The sequence below is a fragment of the Phalacrocorax carbo genome, chromosome 2 (genome assembly GCF_963921805.1).
Source record: "Phalacrocorax carbo chromosome 2, bPhaCar2.1, whole genome shotgun sequence".
In the NCBI taxonomy this organism is placed as follows: Eukaryota; Metazoa; Chordata; class Aves; order Suliformes; family Phalacrocoracidae; genus Phalacrocorax; species Phalacrocorax carbo.
In genome coordinates, this window is record NC_087514.1 from 37,225,802 (window position 1) to 37,245,288 (window position 19,487).

The 19,487-nt window shown below is 46.9% G+C and overlaps 1 protein-coding gene across 2 annotated transcripts in view; it reads left to right on the plus strand.

Annotated features, from left to right (window-relative positions):
• The first annotated feature begins 1,297 nt into the window (after nucleotides 1–1,297).
• The window catches only part of SLCO5A1 (solute carrier organic anion transporter family member 5A1), an 88,188-nt gene continuing 69,998 nt past the window's right edge, over nucleotides 1,298–19,487 (plus strand). Inside the window, exons 1-2 of one of the 2 annotated variants that reach the window (XM_064442574.1) lie at nucleotides 1,298–1,540; nucleotides 2,308–3,720. In XM_064442574.1, coding sequence (XP_064298644.1) covers nucleotides 2,745–3,720 — 976 coding nt within the window. In that variant the 5' untranslated portion in view covers nucleotides 1,298–1,540; nucleotides 2,308–2,744. Of the gene's footprint in view, nucleotides 1,541–1,672; nucleotides 1,777–2,307; nucleotides 3,721–19,487 lie in introns of those variants that run through there. The other variant, XM_064442573.1, reaches the window with a different exon arrangement.

Consider the following 19,487-nt stretch of genomic DNA (forward strand, 5'->3'; position numbering starts at 1 on the left):
AGCTCACAAAAACAAAAGCAAAAATCTTTCCTTCCCTTGGGATGGTTCCATGCTGCCTCAGTGAGCTGAATCAGCGTACCGAGGGCTGAGCTGAGTGCCAGAGCCATTGCGAAGGAAGCTGGGGCCATGAGGTGCTGACAGTGGAAGAGAAACAAAAAGAAGAGAGGAACCACAGTAAAAAGAAGCTGTGGGATGATGAGATAGAAGAAACCGCATTAGTGAGCTTATGTGGAAAGAATCATTGAGATGGAGAATCACTGAGATGACTTTTTCAAGGATGCTTGGGCACCTGTCTGAATCAAAGAGAATACTAAAACTACAGGCCCAGACAACCACTGAACTTGGGGTACCTTATCAACAGAAGGAGTACGGTGAAAACTTAGGGGAAAAACAAGTATTGTTCTGATTGTGTTGAGTGTGAGCTGTCTGAGTGCTGAGCAAGCACAAAGAGGTATCAAGCACAAGCTTGATAAAAATTGAAAACGATATCCTATGAAACCATCTTATTGATCAAGAGTATAAATAACTAAACAAATGTGGTGAGTCAGTCTTCACCATTTTTTTTAAAGAGAGGAAACAAACCAAAGGTAATTCCTCTCTCCTGCCAGAAAAGCACTAGCTATTCAGAAATGTGCAAGATGTTATACTTCTTTGGTATATTCCTCAGCATTATTTTATGGTAAAATTTAGGGCAAAAAGAGGCATCAGTTCACCCTCTATCAAACCACAACAGATGTAATAATTTGCAGCACTATCGCGACTTATCTTAGTGCCAGGGCTTTAAAAACAGAGACTTGAGAGGAAAACAAACCAGTGCGATTCAAGACACTACACAAACTGAGAAAAGGGGATTCAGAGGAAACTCTGAGAGGAGTAAAATCCAGACTACTTTTCCCAGGTTTTGTGTGTGTTTCACACTTCTGGAAGTGGCTCACGTTGGAGACAAAATCCTGGACAAAATGGGTCATCAGGTGGCCTGGCTATTTTCGTTAAAAAAAAAAAAATCCCTTTGTTCTTTATTTTCACTTCTCGGCAGACGCTGTAACGGAGGTATCGCTCTCCGAATACTTCATTACCTCGTACAAAGCAGGGAGCACTGGGGCCGACACCCGCGCCTGCATCGCGCGGGGCGCTCCGCTCACCTTCTCGGCGACGGGCTCGAAGTTGCCCACCCGCGGCGAGCAAAGGCACCGGCCAGCCCCTCGCGAAGCCTGCCCCGCCCCGGGCTCGCCCTCCCGCGGGGGGTCCCTAAACTTTTGCGAGGGGGTGTAACTTGGTTACCGCTTGCCCTGCCGGTGTGGGTCGCGGGAGCCCCGGCAGCCGCTCCCTGCTCGGCAGGGAGGGGAGGGCGGAGGGGACGCGGGTGCCCGCCGGCGGCACCCCCCGCCCCAGCCCGCCCCGGCCCGCGGGCGCGCCTGCGCTCCGCCCGGGGAGGCGGGGGCGGCCGAGGGGGACCCGGGGTTGGGTGACAGCCGGGGCGGGGGCGCAGGGCCCGGCTGGCTCCCCGGCCGCCCCCCCTCACCCCCGCGCCGCAGGCACGGTGAGTAGCCCCGTCTTTCTTCTCCGCGGCGGCCGGGAGCCCGGTGCGCCCCGCCGGCTCCCCCCCGCCCTGCCCGCCGCCCACCCTCCGGGGTTGGCGGGAGAGTCCCCGCCGGGGCGCGGCTGCCCCAGCTGCCGCTACCCGCCCTCCCCCCTGCCCGCCCCTCCGCACCGAGCAGGCGGCGGCGGGGAGACAAAAGCGGACAAAGGAGGCACAACGCGTGTATCGCTGCCGGGGTAGGCAGGGCTGGGCATCGCTCATCGCTCGGCGGTCCCGCGTGTCTGCGGGCGCGGGGGGCACCCAGGCGACCTGGGGCGCCGAGGCCGGCCCCGGGGTGCCCCTTCCCGAGGTGCTGCCTCCCGGGGTGCCCGCCGCCGCTGCCCCGGCGCCGCCTTTGTTCCCCTCTGCTCCGCCCGCTGCTGCTCCCCGGGCTGCCGAGTTGTAGCGGAGTATTTATTTCAGCGTGTTTATTTTTAGGCTGGAAAATAAAATAAGGCTTGGCACGGCGACCTTTGGCTGTCGCGTCCAGCGCCAAATCAAAGGGTCGCGCTCCGGCCGAGGCCCACGGACGCGTACGTCCGCCCCTGCTCTTATGTAAAGCCACGTGCTGTCCCCACGGACGCGCTCCCCGGGGCGCTCCCCGGAGCTCAGGGCAGATCCCGGGATCGGGCGGGCAGAGGCCGGGGCGGCGGGGCCGGGGCGGGGGGGGGCCGGGGGGCGGTGGGGCCGGCGCCGCTGACCTCCCCTGCTTGCTCTCCGCCCCGCAGATCGGCAGCGACCCCCCGGAGCTCTGTCACCGGCGTCGGCGGCGCGGAGAGCGGAGGATGCGGGCGGCGGAAGGGCGGCAGCGGCGGCGGCGGCGGGCAGCGCTCCCCCGCGGCGGCCGGGCTGGCCGCGGGGCCCCGGCGGGCGGCTGCTGAGCGCGGCGCGGCGGGCATGCGGCGGCGGGGAGCAGGAGCCAGCGGCAGCGGGGTCGCCCCGGCGGACGGGCGGCACCTGCGGCGAGACTGAGGGAGGATGGAGCCACAAAGGACTTTGGCTGACGGGCGCGGCGGGGCGGCCGGCGGCCGCGGCTAGGGCCACCCCCCTCCCCTCCCTCCTCCCCTCCCCGCCATGCTGCGCTCCCGCCGGGCCCCTCACCGCGCTCGACGCGCGGCGGCGATGGAGCCGGCCGGGCGCCTCTGAGGCGGCGGCCGGACCCGGCATGGCCTCGGCGGGGACCCCGGCGCAGCGGCGCCCCGGGGCGGAGCGGCCGGCGGCGGCGGGGGGCCGGGCGGAGGCGCCGCGGTGCCGCAGCCTGCCCGCCATCGGCGGGGCGGCGCCGCGGGGCGACGGGGCCGCGCTCGGCTCCCCCCTGGCGGCCGGGGGGGGCGGCGGCGGCCGGGACGCGCCGAGCCCCGCCGCGGGTCCGGCGCCCCAGGAGGGACGGGGCGGGGGCGCCTCCGCCGCCGCCGCCGCCGCCGGGGCTGCCCGCCCCCCCGCCGCCGCCGGCTGCAGCGGCAGCTCCCCCGGCGGGACGGAGCGCGGCCGGCCGGTGGTGCCCGGCCGAGGGGTGTCCCCGGGCCCCCCGCTGCCCCTGCGGCCGCCGCCGCTGCTGCTGGGGGTCCCCCCGGGCAGGGCGTGCCTGCGGGCCGTGCTGGCGGACTCGCGCTTCTTCTTGGTGTGCATGTGCTTCCTGACCTTCATCCAGTCCCTCATGGTCTCCGGCTACCTAAGCAGCGTCATCACCACCATCGAGCGGAGATACAGCCTCAAGAGCTCGGAGTCGGGGCTGCTGGTCAGCTGCTTCGACATCGGGAGCCTGGTGGTGGTGGTCTTCATCAGCTACTTTGGGGGGCGCGGACGGAGGCCGCTCTGGCTGGCTGTAGGGGGGTTTTTCATCGCCCTGGGGGCTGCGCTCTTCTCCTTACCTCATTTCATCTCTCCGCCGTACCAGATCCAGGAATTGAACTCCTCCATCAGTAACGAGGGCTTGTGCGTGACTGGCAATGGCACCGCCAAAGAGCAGTGGGACTCGCCGGCCTGTGTCAAGGACTCCGGTGGAAACGACCACTCTCTCTATGTAGCTTTATTCATTTGTGCCCAAATCCTTATTGGCATGGGCTCGACACCCATCTATACCTTGGGACCAACCTACTTAGATGACAATGTCAAGAAAGAAAACGCCTCGCTTTACCTAGGTAAGGCATCTGAGTAGCAGGGTGCTTTGAAGGCTGAACCCCAGATCCCTCTGAGGGACCAGTCACAGGTACTTCTGCCCTGTTCCTTCTGAATGATGTCCGTGCTAAGCTTTCCTTCTGAAGTGAACTTCTGAAGTAAAACTGCCATGCTTTCTTATTTTAAAATGTCTTTTTCCTCTTTCTCGCGGAGTGAACAGCAGTAACAGGTGGAGCTACCATAGTGTGCATGAAGCGGCTGTACTTGCACCCTCCCGCACGGGGAACGGGACAGCAGAGAACGTCGGCTTCTCTAACGCTTTTTGGCACTTGGCGTTAGCCAGTGACTTTTTCAGAAAGCAGTGTTAAAGTTTGCTGTGCCCCTTCAAGTTTCTTTTTGCTAATACAGAAACTCTGTATTTCTAAATTTTGGTCAGTATGCCTTCAGCTTAGAGTCTCTGTCTATGATGTTAATGTTTTATAAGCACTTTGAGCGATTTTGGCATGCTTAGTTTTACTTCTCCAACATCCATTTATCTCTTAACTAGCAGAGAATTTTGGCTGGCATTGGTAAATGATCTGGCGACTCAGAATGAGTTAACAAAACATTGATAAAACAGCAAGTAAAACCTTCAGGGTTAAGAGTTTCGTGACGGGAGCTCAAGGGGTGCAACAAAATGAGAGTCTGTCCTGTTAGTACCTGGCACCTGGCTTTTGGCAGGTACAGATGGGTCTTCCTGTTAGTTGTTCTTATGATGGGAGAAAGGGGTTTGTCGTATAACTGGGCACTAAACTTGTTTGGAGTTTGAACATGATAATGAACACGGTACGTTTTTGATAGTTTGTGTAATGCGTAAGGTGATTGACTATTCTCTGAATTTGTATTGGTATCTTACATGACCCTCTAAGAAATGCACCTCACGTGCTCCTTGAAATTATTTTCAAATAACGAGAGGAACTTAAGGAGCTGAGAGAGCTGCCAAGGGGTTTTGGATGCTCAGTGTTACCATTTGCAGTTCAATTTACTTCAGCTTTATGATAACCGTGGAGATAACCATTCCGTGTAAAATAGACATGTATGAAAGGAATACACTTGGGGTGCATGTGTAATTACTTTATTAAGCAAAAGTAGTGATCTGGATCAGTATTTCTATTCCTTTCGATCTGTTCTTCAACAATTTGACTGTTGCCTGAACCATTTTAAAGCAATGCACAGTCTATGTGAAGTGTCTTGAGAAAGCCGGAGACACCGTGGGTTTTGGGAAGGAGGAAGAGGTATTATCTGTGGTTTTTTCTACTGTTTTCACAGCATTGCTAATCTGCCTGATGAAATTTTTGAAAAAGTGTTTTCCCTCTCTTCCTCTCCTCTGAGAAAGGTTAAGTGGTATGGAAGTTTAGATTAACCTGGAAACAACTTTATTGGCAGTATGCAAAAAGCAAAGCATCTTGTTGCTGAGGTTAGTAACTGTAGTTCAGAGCAGCAGAGAGAGAGCTGAAACTTTTGCAATTAGATGATTTCATATAGTCCTCAAAAGCATGGAAAGAAGGGAAGTGGAAAGGCTGCAGGTGAGGAATGAAGGGTAAAAGATGAATGGGGCAAGAGGAGGAAGCCTTCACCGATGGGGGAGGCAAGGTCAGTGGTCAGAAATCCTCACTGCGCAGGAGAAATGATACCTGCCATTGAAGCACTTCCAGTGCAGGAAATTGTGATAAAGTGACTCGGGTAACTTTTAATTGCAGCAAAGATCAGCCTTAAAGTTAACAAAGATAAAAGACACCAGCAGCTGTTGGAAGACTATATGTGACCCTGTCGCCAGGCCCTGAAGGTGGCTTTGATCTATCCTGAGAATACCCTCGTAAAGTGGAAGTTCATACGCAGTGATACAAAAAAGTAAAGATGAGGTACCCAGCTGAACTGTACATGAAAAATTCATGCCTGTGATCTGATTGTGTCCACAGGGAGAAGAATTAAAATGAACACAAAGCATGCTTAAACACTGAGTAAAACGTACCATCACCTCCTTTCAGTCTTTAAGCTACTCACGGCTAGAAGCAATGTTGCTTGCCACTGGAAATCTTGGTATTATCTTTTTTAAATAACGTGAAATTCTGTGGAAAGTTTTAAATTGTTCAAGTCTGAGTGTTTACCTCTCTTTAGACGTATGCTGATGACTTTTTGAGGGGTAAAAACTGAGTTCAGTGGAAAAAGGGGGCATCGTTTGGCGTGCTGATGTGAGCAAACATGTTTTTTTGAGTTTCTCAAAGGTCTGGAATGTTTCATGTCCTCGAGGAGAGGGATTTGTAGGTGGCAGGCATCCCAGCTGGGTACGGGGCCGGGCTAGAGATGGCCAGGGCATGGCTGCGCAGGCCAGCCACCACACATCTTGCATTACGCAATGCCTGTTTCTCAAGGCTGTATGATTTTATTCCTGGGGCAAGCTATGCAAATGATGTAAAAATGTAAAATGGATGTATGCACTTAGGCGTGAGCTAACGAAAAGTCTTGGAGTAGGCCATGGGAGCTGAGAGGTTTTGAAAAGAGAAGAAAGCCTGGTGAAACAGATCCGAGTCACACAGATATTTGTGCCTGAGTGAGGACAGTTAATTAAAAAAACCCCCATATCCTCTAACATAAATTGGAAGGTCACTAATGTGTTTGCTCGTAACCATGCTGGTATTGCATTCTGTGTTTTTTTTTTCCAAAGAAATGTAACATATATAAATACCTGTTCAGATGAGAAACATTTGTTTACAAGCATGCACATGATCAAAGTTCCACTGAGCAGCAGAACTGAAGAGGTCTTCCACCCTGAGAGTGTACCCGCTAATCGTAGGTCAGTAAAGCCCCCCTAATCCTGATTCTGCAAAAACTCACCTTATGTGGCTGTGGAAGCTATTTTATTTCTTTTCCAAGTTAATCCAGCTCAGGGCTCGAGTGGCAATAGCATATCCTCTTAAGTGTAGGCATGCAAGCTCAATGTGGACAGCTGTTTTAACATTCCTGGCTGGAAGTCCTGCTCTCAAAAAACATATTTGATGCTTATACATAGTCTCTTGGCTGCCTACACTTAAGTCCATCTGTCAGGGTAGCATGGTGCCAGATTACAAGGTGGTATGTCACTTTTAGTAGGACAAAGGTGCCAAGCAGGGATGTGTATTTGGGCCGCCTGCATAGCAATGTGCGAGCTCACTCTTCTGTGGGATGTTTCATCCTTGTGAAGGCAGTGCCACCTCCGGGTCCTCTTGCCCCTTAAACCTAGCGGTGCTTTGATGCCTTGATGCTAACTTTGAGAAAATGTATGACATCAGTGTTGGAAACAAGTCATGATTGTAACAGGTGCACAGGAAATATAAGAATCCGCTCCCTTAATCACAGATAATCCAAAATGGAAGTTACACACTTTCTGTAAAAACTGGGCAATCACTAAGTTGTCTTTGTCTGCTCCTACAGTCTCTCCCTTCTGTGCTCAGCTGTACTGTATCATGTCTGTTGTCAGCTGCCCGATGTGTGCAGGTTCGCCTTTTAATTTCTTAATTAATTGAATTAATTGCAACTTGATTTGGAGTTGAATTGGACTTCATGAGTCTTGTTTTGTACTCTTGATGGTGTTTCTGCTACTCGCCAAATTCTAGTGCTTCAACACGGTGTGTTTTTTTTAAAAACTGTGGGGTTTTTTTAGAGGTCTAACAGTTTGTCTTGTATGTGAGTTTTCCTTGTGTTGGTAACGTGAATTTTTAAAGCAGTTCCTTAAAATTAACTGTGACACTTGGAAAAGGAGGTTTTATTAGTGGCATTACAGTGCCTGAATAATTTTTAAATATTTTGCTTCTTTTGGAAGTGGCTATTATAATAGAAAAGGAATTTACTTTGAAAAATCATACATAGAAAGTCAATGTTAGGTCTTACAGAAAAATTACATTAAGGAAAATATTTGAGCATTCAAGGAATGGGTCTCACCAGTACCCCCCAAAAATGACTAGTGGATGAATTAGTCATTGTGGTAAGGGTGTTTTATTTCAGTTTCCAGAATGCTGTAGGCTTCTTAGGATGTAATATGAGAAAAGGGTCTAAGTCAGTTTAATTTCACGCAGACTCTCCATAGTTTTGGGAGCAAATGGTAATTACAAAATGCAAAGATAAAGCTTTTATGGGGTAAGAGCTGAAAAATTGGATAAACCTGTGTAAATGGAGTTGGTGCAGATAACAGCTTGAGAGCCAGCGAAGAAAATCCTTTCCTAAGCTGGAAAAGAATAAATATTTAGACTAGTTTCAAAAATGTTTTGGACTCTGGCTTTGTTTTCATGAGGACCATTTGTGGGTTGCTGTTGCTAGCATTAGGTAGACTGTTTCACTGAGACTACATTCTACTTGGAAATCACCTTCTTACCAGTGTTTTCCAGGTGGATGCTCTATGTACCCCTCACGTCTTTTACAGACTTCCCCAAAGCATATCAACATGTGAATATGTTGACTGTATTTGTTGTATTTCTAGTTAAACCTACCCTTATATTGATGTCCCACCTGGAAGGAGAGGGCAGGAGGGGTAGCTTCACGAACTCCATCAGAAACCCGCTGCCTCTGCCCTCTGGGTTCTGGGGCAGAGTCAAGCTGCCCGTCAAGCTGGGCCTCCATAACATGCCGTTGCCTGGAAGTTGGCATGGGAAGCACTGGATTTTTGTGCCACTTTGATTGATTCATTTTGCTCTGGCCACTTCTGAGGTTATGGATGCCACTGGAGGACAGGAGCTGGAGCCTGCCAAGGGCATCAGGTCCTCTGTATGGATGCTGCAAGATCACTGAGGTTTCCCAAGGCAGGATCAACTTTCTAGCTGAACAGGAGGGACCGTCTGGAAGCAGTGAAACAGCTGACTAGCATTTCATTTTATTCTCACCATTCAGCCTATGACCACTTGTGGTTTATGTTCAGTACGCTTCCTGCTACCTGATATCTGAAAAGGCTCGTTTCCTACAGGGTATTCTCAGCATTGATCCCTATAGTTGGTAAACCCTGCAGACATAGTACATTTATTTTTACAGCATGCCCGTGAGGAGGAAGGATTTTTTGAATAAAAAACTGAAGCAAAAGGGCAGGTTCACCAGCATTTTTTATTGCTTGTTTGTATTTCCCTTGTAAAAGAGCAGCGTGCTGAGCTTATTCCTCACATACAGGATTTTAATTTATCAGAGTGAAAGCCACATATTGGTTTATCCATAGGCTAACACTAAGACTTAGCCCATCAGCAGTCTTTTTTGTACAAACATGTGCTTTCTTTGTGTGCGCACTCAGATGGGCAGAGCTAGCTGCAGGCTGAGCGCACTGTGCTCTCGGCTGGCTGTAAAGAGCATCTTGGGATGCAGGTGAAGTGGCTGCGGGTCTGTTTGTGCATATGGATTATACTGTTTTCTCACACAGATGATCTAGTGCTCAGAAATGCTTCTCTGGCATTTCTGTAACATCTTTTCTGTTGAAATGCTGATCAGGCAAGCAGGCGTGGTTCCTAATAATTATTTAAAGTAGCACTGTGCAGTTTTATTGCCCTTTCCTATAGCTGACGAAATAGAAAGATAAATTCTGCTTTCTTCTCCACTGTAGTCTCCTGCTCCATAGGTGGACTGATATTTTTTTTTTCCACAGTATAATCCTAGATATCCTTTTCTTAGGCATTTAGAGAAGGTGGGGTTCTGCATCCTGTGTAAGTTGTGTGCGCGTACAATGAGTTCAATGAAAGGTGGGGGCAGCCTTTCCTCTGAAGTTTTCTGCCTGCAGGATTTAATGTCATTAGTGATACACCTTCACTTGCCCTGCCAGTGTCATGTCCCTTAGGGATGCTTTCTGCATCTCTCCTGTGGTGTCCTTGTCAGGAGCTATGTCATTGTGCACAAGCAGTTGCATTGACAAAGCATGGCTTGAAGTAACTGGCAAAATGTGCTTTGCCCCTTTTAGGAACAAAAAGAGACTTATGCACATACTTCCCTAATTGTCTCTTTCCTTTTATATTAAAGGAGAAAAATGGGGTTGGGTCCAGGGGACTGAAACTCACTGAAGTCCCAGGCCCAGTTGTTTTCCTTGCTTTGCGTTTGTCAAAATGCTCAGCATTTTGTTTCTGAGGCCAACAGTGCCCTTTTCACCTGCTTGAGCTTGGGACTGGTGCTTGGAGAGCAGCTCCTTTCTGCCCTGCCAAGCTCTGCTGGAGGGCTGGTGTGAGCAGACCAAGTGTCTGAACCTGCTGCGATCCCTGGAGGAGCTTGGAAACTTAGATGTGAAAGTGGCCTTTAAGTAACAGCTTGTTTGTACCTTCTCCCAGGAACTGAAGGCTAGGGATCTAGTGTCTGATTACCCCTGGGGCTGTAAACTTTAGCTGTCTGCTGGATACCCTGACTATTTTGTAAAGGGTCACTGTAACTACTCCTGTTGCAAGTGGATTAGAGATGCTTTGTGTTTCATACATTTTCCCTTAACTTCCATTCAGTGGCCACCTCACCTGGGAGAACTTAATTGCTGTGCAAGTGCTTACACAGTCAAAAGAGAGGAGACTGGGTTTCTCTCTACCATCATTCCAAGACACATAGGTTTCTATCTTGGCTGTGTAGGGAACACAGGCAATTATATAAATGACGCTTGACCTGCTGTTTCATCATCCTGATGGCCAGCATCTAAAAATTCTGATTTTTAAAGTAGGTAAATGGATTTCATCCATGGATTTTAAAACAGCAGAAGAGTAACTCAATCGTATTAGTCTGTTTAGTCTCATGCTCTGTTTTTAATCCTATTTTAAGTCTTTTTCACCCTGATAGCACTTATAAAACCCTTGTCACTTGGGACGCATGAACTCAGTTTTCCTTTTTAATTGTTTTTACGTGCCTTTCCCATTTCTTTTGAAAACAGTTGAGAAGTTACCATGCAAAAGTGGCACACACTTCAGCTGGTCCCCTCTGGCAGTTGTTGCCTCTGTTGACCTCTGTAGGGTCAAAGTGTTAGCTCTGTCTCGCACTGCTGATGGATCGGACAGTGTCACATGGACTGTGACAGCAGGGCAAGCTAATCACCTGCCTTCGTGCGAACCATTGCCAGAGCTGTCAGAATTTCAGCTCCAAGTCCAAGGGTGCCTCTGCAACCCCCCACAGCAGCCGTGGGGGACAATGGGAGTTGTTAGGTCTGTAATCTGAAGGCGCTGAAGCAGCACAGTTGGAAGAGGGAAATGTTTTCCCTGGGGAACCTCTAGAAGTGAGGGCACTGCACAAGGAGCCAACAACTCTGTTGGCCTTCTGAGTCCTGGTGTCCATGCTTTTATTCAAACACCATGATGCTTTCACCACAGCTTAGTTGGACTATCTGGGCATGTGGGCTGGAGCAAAGTTACAACAGCAGACAACTCTGTATTGTCATTGCAAGCTAATTTCACTTGAGTCAGCCTGATCCATACCCCAACTCCTTCCATGTGCCCAGAAAGAAATAGGATATTTCCTGTGATGGGAAAGAATATGCAAATGCCCAGCACCGCAAAGAAGTATGGGCTGTCCCCTGCTTTGCCACTGAGCAGTTGGGAGTTTGGGCATCTGTTGTGCTGTCACAAGGCCAGAAATTCAGACACGCTGCATGGCGTTAATGGGAGAGCTAACGTACCTAGGTCTTTCCTCTTCCCTTTCCTCCATACTTCTCTTCTGACACGGTGAATTTGTTCTTACCTGAGAAATTGGGAAGTGCGAACACAGAAACTCGCGTGCTAATTTTTGCTGCCATTACACCTGATTGCCTAATTTGAAGGCACTAATTCTTATGTAGGTAAACAGCTTGCTTGGCAGCAAAGACACATTGTGCCAGTGAAAACCATCATACTCCGGTATGAATTACATTTTAACTAGTCTCATGGTGAGTTGGGAAGAGATACATTCAAAAAAAACCATGTATATTTTCACTTTTATTTGAACAAGCGGATGCAAAAATTATTCAGAGGAAATAAACATGAATTGTATCATGTGAAGTACTTGCAAAACAGTACTGCATATTCACTAATCATATGCTCCTGTGCTGTTCCTCTTTGATTTTTTTCTCCATTTTCAGTACAGGTTCTTTTTCAGCAGCTTGCTTTCTTTTCATTAGCTTGCTGGGATATATTGTGGTTGCTCCCATTTTTTTTCCTTGCATAGATTGATATTAATACTTTCTTTGCCTTGCACCATGCACAGTAGGACTTTCAGTCTGATGGTTACCCTCTGCTCCTTCTATCTTTGGTGCTTACAGGTTCAGAATGAGAGCCTCAAGAGTGTCTCGGCTGAAAACAGCTACCAGCTCTTCAGTTGTTTGTATTTAGTAAGCTTTTGTAAATTAACAACTACTTTCTGTATTTATCCGCCTGTTTCAATCAGTTTCTTCTAATTCATACTGGATGGATTCTCATATGGTTGTATCCCGTCCTTTCTGGATTAATTAAGCTATCATCTAGGGTCAAGAGTATTTCAGATAATCTGTATATTAGCTGAGCGTATCTTCTGATAGATGGTTTGCTAGCCAGGGTATGGTATTTGCTGCTTCATGCTCAAGCTGTAGTTTACCCCAGTGTTTGTCGCAGATTTGTTCACACTGTTTTACTTCAGGTGTCATGGAGGCACTCAAAGGTCCCAGTGGGCTCCTGAAGTCAAGTGCTCCCAATGACACCTTGGTTCCCTCTTCTCCTTTTTTTCTGTCCCTGGTTAGATTAAAATCTAAATACCCGACCTCCCCAGAAGACATTTTTAAGAAATGCGTGTTTGTAGGTAAGTCAAAGTAGATCGTGAAATAGTTGTGAGCACGCTGTGGTGGCTGCTAACCTCTAATTACTCAACAGAATGTGTTCAGCAAGCCTCACTGGTGTCTAAAATATCTAAAGGAAATACTCTGTAAGATACTATCTGATGTTGCTCTGTGTTAAGCTTTCCTTCTACTTAAGGAGAAATTGCTGTATTCAGCTGAGCTGTTGGCTCAGTAGATCTTGCTAGGTGTAAGACGACTGACAACACTACCTTTTCCATCAAAGGTCCCAAATGAATCAGCTCATAGGCCCAGAGGTCAAAACCACGTGACATTCATGAGCAGGATTCCCTGAGGATGCTGGTTAGGTGGGACTTCTCAGCTCCAGGAAGGGTGAAGGAGAAGGGGAGGTTGAGTGCCAGTGGCATGGGACCGGCAGTACCTCTTTGGCGGGGTCTAAGGCGGTGGGTGGCAGAGCCAGAAGGGGCTCTGGGCCAAGGGGCACCTGCTGGGGCAGTTCAAGGTGGAGTCCTTGGCAAGGGCTGAAGGTGCTGCTGTAATTGTCTGTGGAGCCCTCAAAAGCCCCTGGCAAGGCTGGGGAGTTTTGGACATGTAGACAACAGAGAGGCTTTGCTTCTGCCTATGCTTTTTTTCCCTGCAGCCCAGTATTTCCAGCTTTAGCCTGACATGCCTCTCCATGCTGTCCATTGATCCCTGCCATGTCAGTAGCTGGAGTTTAAAAAGTAATAACAAAATAGTTTGCCTCTTTGTGATTTTTAATCTGAATTTAAGTTTCCGTTGTTACTTCATCCCAGTGAGTGAAAAAGAGGTTTAATAGAGAGTGTAACCTTCTGGAGTGCAAATAGCTTCAGTAATAACCCTCCTATTTCAAAAAGTAAAAAATTCACAGAAGACCACTACATAATATTAGAGTCTGTAATTTCTGTAAACATGATGGGCAATTTATATCAACTTGATTTAATACAGCTGTCTAGTGACAGAAATAGTGAGGGCATTCCTAGGGAAAATTTGTAGTCATGGGGGAATATAGATAACACATGAGCTTTTTAGTCTGCAGTACTGTCTGTGCTGATGCACACAAATGCAGGCGTTTATCTGGTAAGTTATGTAATTGGCCTAAAATAGGCATTTCAGGAAACTCTGTTTCTTCTGCTAATAACATGACTGAGGGGGGGAAGTGGAATTTCGGAGTTGGCTGAAACAAGTAGGTGTTAGTTTGTTACCACACCTGCATTGTGTTATTGGAGCAATATTAGTCCTGTTACACAAGGATAGTAAAAAGGCTCTGAACTCAGCACTAGATCACTGTAATGCAATACTGTAAATAATTTTTCAAAAGCGTAGCTGAGGACTGATTTGATGCCTGAAGGAAGAGCTGTACTCTAAATTACAGTTCCCAAGTAGCAATTGCACTTTTTTGTTATGTGGAACCTCTGTATATTCATTGACCTCAGTGTCTGAATATTTTAATGGGACAGTGATTATAATGGGAAAGATAGAGCTGGCCGGTGTGAATTCCTTTGGCTGCAGAAGCAAAGTAGGCAATGATATCTATATGTTTACTCCTAGGGCTTCTCCAGAAGCTCTGGGAGAAGGAAGATGAGCACTTCTAAAAGAGTGCCCTCTGCGTTTAGGAGTTCCTCTGTGACTGAGCCTATGCAGAAGTATAAAACCAGACCTTTCCTCATTAGCTTTTTCTCCTTGCCTTACTTGATATTTGTTGGCAACTGATTTTTGCTTAGATGTGGACGTTTATTGTGCTTACTGAGTTTATGGCTAATTGCACCAGCTTTGGACACTCAGAAGCAAGTAGGACACAGACAGCAAGTAGGAAGGCATTTCACCTTGAAAGGCAAAATAAAGAGTGGGTAAGGCTGCTGCACTCATGCAGTTGTGCTAATTAAAAGATCAGCCTTCTATGGGAAATGAGGTAAAACTGATTGACTAGTATTTGCCGGCCAGCTAATGGGAAAGGAGTTGATAAAAGCTTTTAAACCTGGTGAGCCTTGGGTACATATGTGCATTCTCAGCCTACAATAAGGATAAGAGATTCAATTTCCCAGAGAGAAATGGAGGAATATATGAACTAATATAATTTTAAGAGCTCCTGCACTGATGTCCTTAGAGCAGCTATTACTCCTTCAGGTAAGCAGTAATATTTTAAGTATTTGGACAAGGTAAAAGCGAGCTGTTTAGGATCAGATAGATCTGTAATTAACTTCTCTTCATCCTTATTCCTCTCTCCATCCTCCCCTGCATCCCCACACTCCAAATTTAAATCCTACAGAAAGAACAGCTTAGCAGGGGTCTGATGCAGTGCAATGCTTTCAAGAAAACCCCATGTTTTAATTCTCAGAATCGTACTGTGTATTTATACCTATCCTGAGTATTGCGAATACTGAAGAAGGGATCTATCAGATGTCACAGTTTCAGGGTATGTCAGAAATGACATCTTTATTGTTTGCCCAAGTTGGCACACTGAAATCTTTTACTAACTGTTGGGTCAATGTTGACCACTTTCCTGTAGGAGAAGATGTAACTCGTTCAGACAGTGAGAGGATTGCTGAATGGTCATGGTAGAAGACTTTGATAGCTACGAGGTTTATATGAGCACATAGGCATTCTACACTATGAGCCAGCTGCTTTTGTCTGAATTGTGCCTGACAGGAAAAACCAGTGTAGTATATCAGGAATGTAGTGCATTTCCCTTGTCTAGCTGAATAAGAAGCTCGGATCAGTTACTTTGTGGTCTGAGCGTTAGGGTTTTGCCGAAGTACAACTACTAGGGAAAGCAACTCTTCCAGTGCTGGATTAATCCCAGTTTGCTTGGCCTGTCCAGAGATATTAGAAGAATTAGTAGCATAGCATTAGAAGGGATGGTAGTGTAACCCATGTGACTGTGTCAGAGAGTCCATCCCTGGATGCTCTTAGAGCTGCTGTCTGCTGCTTTTCTACCGAATTAGGATACAGAGTATGAGGAGCAGCATGGTTATTTTTGTATGCAGAGGACTGGAAAGTAATATTACAATTCTACCTTTAATTTAGGCTATATTGCACTCCTGCTAAATTGAAAACAGAAGACTTCTCAACTTTTTTTTTCTTTTTGTTCCTGGTTTTCTTGAGTAAGAAAATGGTGTGGTGCTCAGGGAGCTGACAGCTGGTCGTTTTCTGATGTGGGAGATTTGACTTCAAGAATATATGTGTGGGTGTGATGATATGAGGCAGCTTCTTTGTACAACCCCTTGGTGATGTGCTGTATACTGCTGTTATACATAGTGCCAAAATAGACAGTAATCCTCTTACGTGGGATTGTGAAGCAAGTAATAATAGAGCACAAGTCAGTGTCATCAGTTCAGAGCTGGGTTTTTTGTAACGTTTTTTAGACATATTTGTCATTTTGTATCTCCTGAATTCTTTAGTACTTCTTAATCTTTATATTGAATAAGTCCTTGTCTCCAGCTGGAAATGTTAATGTTTCACAGTTGTAGTGTCAGCTGCAGTCAAGACGTTTCTATTCATCTTTCTAATTGATGCACTTGCTTTAAAAGGCCACAGAGATTTTGAGTTTTATAATCCAACTCATTTCCTAATATGAAAAATTCAGATGAAGAAAAATTGTAAGATCACTTAGTCTGCATAAAATTTTTCAATTGTCTTAGAGGCACCCTGAAAAGATCTGATCTGAAGCAATCGGAGTTACTATCTGCAGGCTGTTCATCCTATTTAGAAAACATGAAGTTGGCTGCTATGCAGCAGGGCAGGCACGATAAGCGTGTGCTGGAGGAGAGAAGCAATTAGCTCTACAGCAACTACAGTCAGAGCAGAAAGGAAGGTCTGGAGGCGTTTAATTAATACTAATGCTTTTGTGCTTATGAGGACCAGAGTCATGATAGGTTACTGCTGCCTTGGTCTTGTGGTTCTCAAGTCTGGCATCTAATGAACGTTAGATTTAGAAAAGCTTTCCAGAAAAGTTAATAAATCACAACTAACTATGGCACATTCACATTCTCCCTGAAGATAATGAGGTACACCTGATACTGAATGTGAGCGGGATCTGATCTGTAAAGCTTTTTCATTTTTAAACAGATAAGAAGTCCTCGTGGGATTTTTGTACCAAATTTATTTAAGCAATCTGAAATAATGAAAATGCATGCCATTTATCAAGTCACCAAACCAATTAGGGAAAAATGAAACAGGGTTTCTTTTCCATTGTGAAATTAATTCGGGACAGATGTAATTTTCATTAACCTGAGTTTGATGGCAGAAGTACTTTTGATGGAAAATTGTTTAGCCATCAGTGTATACTTATTTGCATAGCTTGACATTTTGAGATGCATTTTTGCTCTTTAATTCTCAATTGTTGTTATTCATTTCAACTTCCATTCATTCTTGGGTAGAAAATACAAGTAATCACAGAATCACAGAATCACAGAATGGTAGGGGTTTAAGGGACCTCTGGAGATCATCTTGTCCAACCCCCCTGCTTGAGCAGGGACATTTAGAGCAGGGGGCACAGGAACGCGTCCAGGTGGGTTTTGAATGTCTCCAGGGAAGGAGACTCCACAGCCTCCCTGGGCAGCCTGTGCCACTGCTCTGTCACCCTCACAGCAAAGAAGTTTTTTCTCATATTGAGGTGGAACTTCCTGTGTTCCAGCTTGTGCCCATTGCCCCTTGTCCTGTCGTTGGGTGCTATTGAAAAGAGGCGAGTCCCATTGTCCTGACACTCACCCTCTAGATATTTATAGGTATTGATGAAATTCCCCCATATTCGTCTTTTCTCCAGGCTGAACAAACCAAAGTCTCTCAGCCTTTCCTCATAAAGGAGATGCTCCAGTCCCCTGATCATCTCGGTAGGTCTCTGCTGGACTTACTGGAGCAGTTCCACATCCTTCTTATACTGGGGGCCCAAAACTGGACACAGTACTCCAAATATGGCACTATACTCCCACTAGGGCAGAGTAGAGAGGGAGGATGACCTCCCTCGACCTGCTGGCCACACTCCTTTTCATGCAGCCCAGGATACTGTTGGCCTTCTTGGCCACAAGGGCACAGTGCTGGCTCAGGGTCAGCTTGCTGTCCACCAGCACTCCCAGGTCCTTCTCAACAGAGCCGCTTTGTCCTATTCGATTTGAAGACCACTCTCTGTGTAACTCCTCTTGCTCCTGTTTTCATGTAGTATATCGTTCAATACATATTCAGACTCCAGTAGGCTGGAGAGGATGAATTTTTCCATTTGCTCCCACTGAAAATACCAGCTTTGTGGCTTCAGGCTTACCTGTTTTGACAGTTTGTAAAGGTTTCCCTGATGGGATTCAGCAGTGTGCATTAATAAAAAGATGATCTCTGTGATGATTTACTTTTTGTGCAGGAACACTAATATAATCCAATTTAAGTTGTACTTTAATCACAGGCAATTTGGATAACTGCAAGGGGCCATCCGCAAACTTTTGAGTTTTGTTTAGAGGTTGCCTGTGTTTAGGTCACCTCTATGTCACCTCTTCTACTGATGGTTATCTGTGCAAACAGCTTTGGTGTTCCGTTGTGGGAGCAGAGGTCCATATCACATTGCATTTGATATATTGTTGTATTGCGCTGATTGCCTGTTACTACATATTTTCAGATTTTGCAGGTATTGTGTGATTAAAGTGTTCTTATTACACATTACGGTATGGTCTGAGAGTTACATATCAAGGTAATCAGGCTATACTTTCTCCAAGGAATAAATCAAAAACACTGCATCAGGGTCACAATGTTTAATGATTATTTATGTCACAAGAAAAAAGCTAAACAGAAACGTTTGGATTTTCCGATTTTGATGGATCTTTAAGTGTATAGCACTTAATTTCCTTAGTCATCTGGGACTCCCCAGCTGAACATTGTTAGTACCGTGGTAATAGCTTACAGGTCTGGAAGATGAACATAAGGAGTTGAATTCTGAATTACGGACTTCTGAATACCCCTAATAGCATTGATATGCTGTTAATATAATGCCAAAAAAAAAGGGTTAGTGTTAACTTGAATTGCATCTGGAGGCCGTTTTCCCTGAAGGCTGTCCCTTAGTTTTAGTCAGCCAGCAGATGTGTTTTCGTGTCCGTGTGGCGTGCCACCTGGAGGGAGGTCTTCCACCGCACCGCTCCTTTCCCTTTGCTGTGGGTGTGTGCTGCTGCCGCTTCCCTGGCGCTGGATTCAAGGATTTTGTGACTGCAGCGTGGATCAGACCTCCTGCTGCTCTGACACAAAATTCCCTCACCACCACTGGCAGGGCCAGGTTCATGCCAGATCCGCTCCCTCCTGTAGCTTGTCCATGGGCTGCCGGCCCTCCTGGGAAGGAGGGGGGCAGCCAGGGCACCTGGGGAGCGGGTGGCTCTCAGGACCACCCGGGCCAGCAGCCTGCAGACAGACACACGGGTGAAACCACACGTGGCGGCTGAACCGCAGGCTGCCTGCGGTCGTTTCTCAGGTGGCATGGAGAGAGGCAGCTGCAACAAACACCTGGATTTTTAACAACTGCCTGAAACTTTCACTCCTTTAGTCATAGACTTTCTTGAAATGAGGGGTGTTTAGCTGAACAGCTCATGTATTTTTAGTATTTTGGAAGAGAGGATTTTTTCTTTAATATCATATTTGGAATGATGACTTCCTTATTGCACATCTTTCAGTGGAATATTTTCTCTGCAGGTTCTTTCCCTCTATTATTGTGATTGTTTTGAAGCTCCCACACTGTAGGTAACAGTACATTATCCAATGATATGCTTCTTACACACTTGTAAATAGAATTTTCAGGGTAATATTGTAATTAATAGTAATATATTATTCATTAATGTGGTGCTCGTGTAGAATAGCAGCCAAATAGAAAACCTATTTGGTTTTATGCAATATAGGATTCTGAAAATAAATGATAAAATGAAAGATAATAATTAAAAAAAAGATTATAGGGATTTATCGCCCCCCGTCATAGACATGCTCCCTTTTCTTTCCTCTACAGAAGGAGTTTTTCTCCCAGCATCTTGCACAGACAAGCAGACATCTCCCCAGGACACT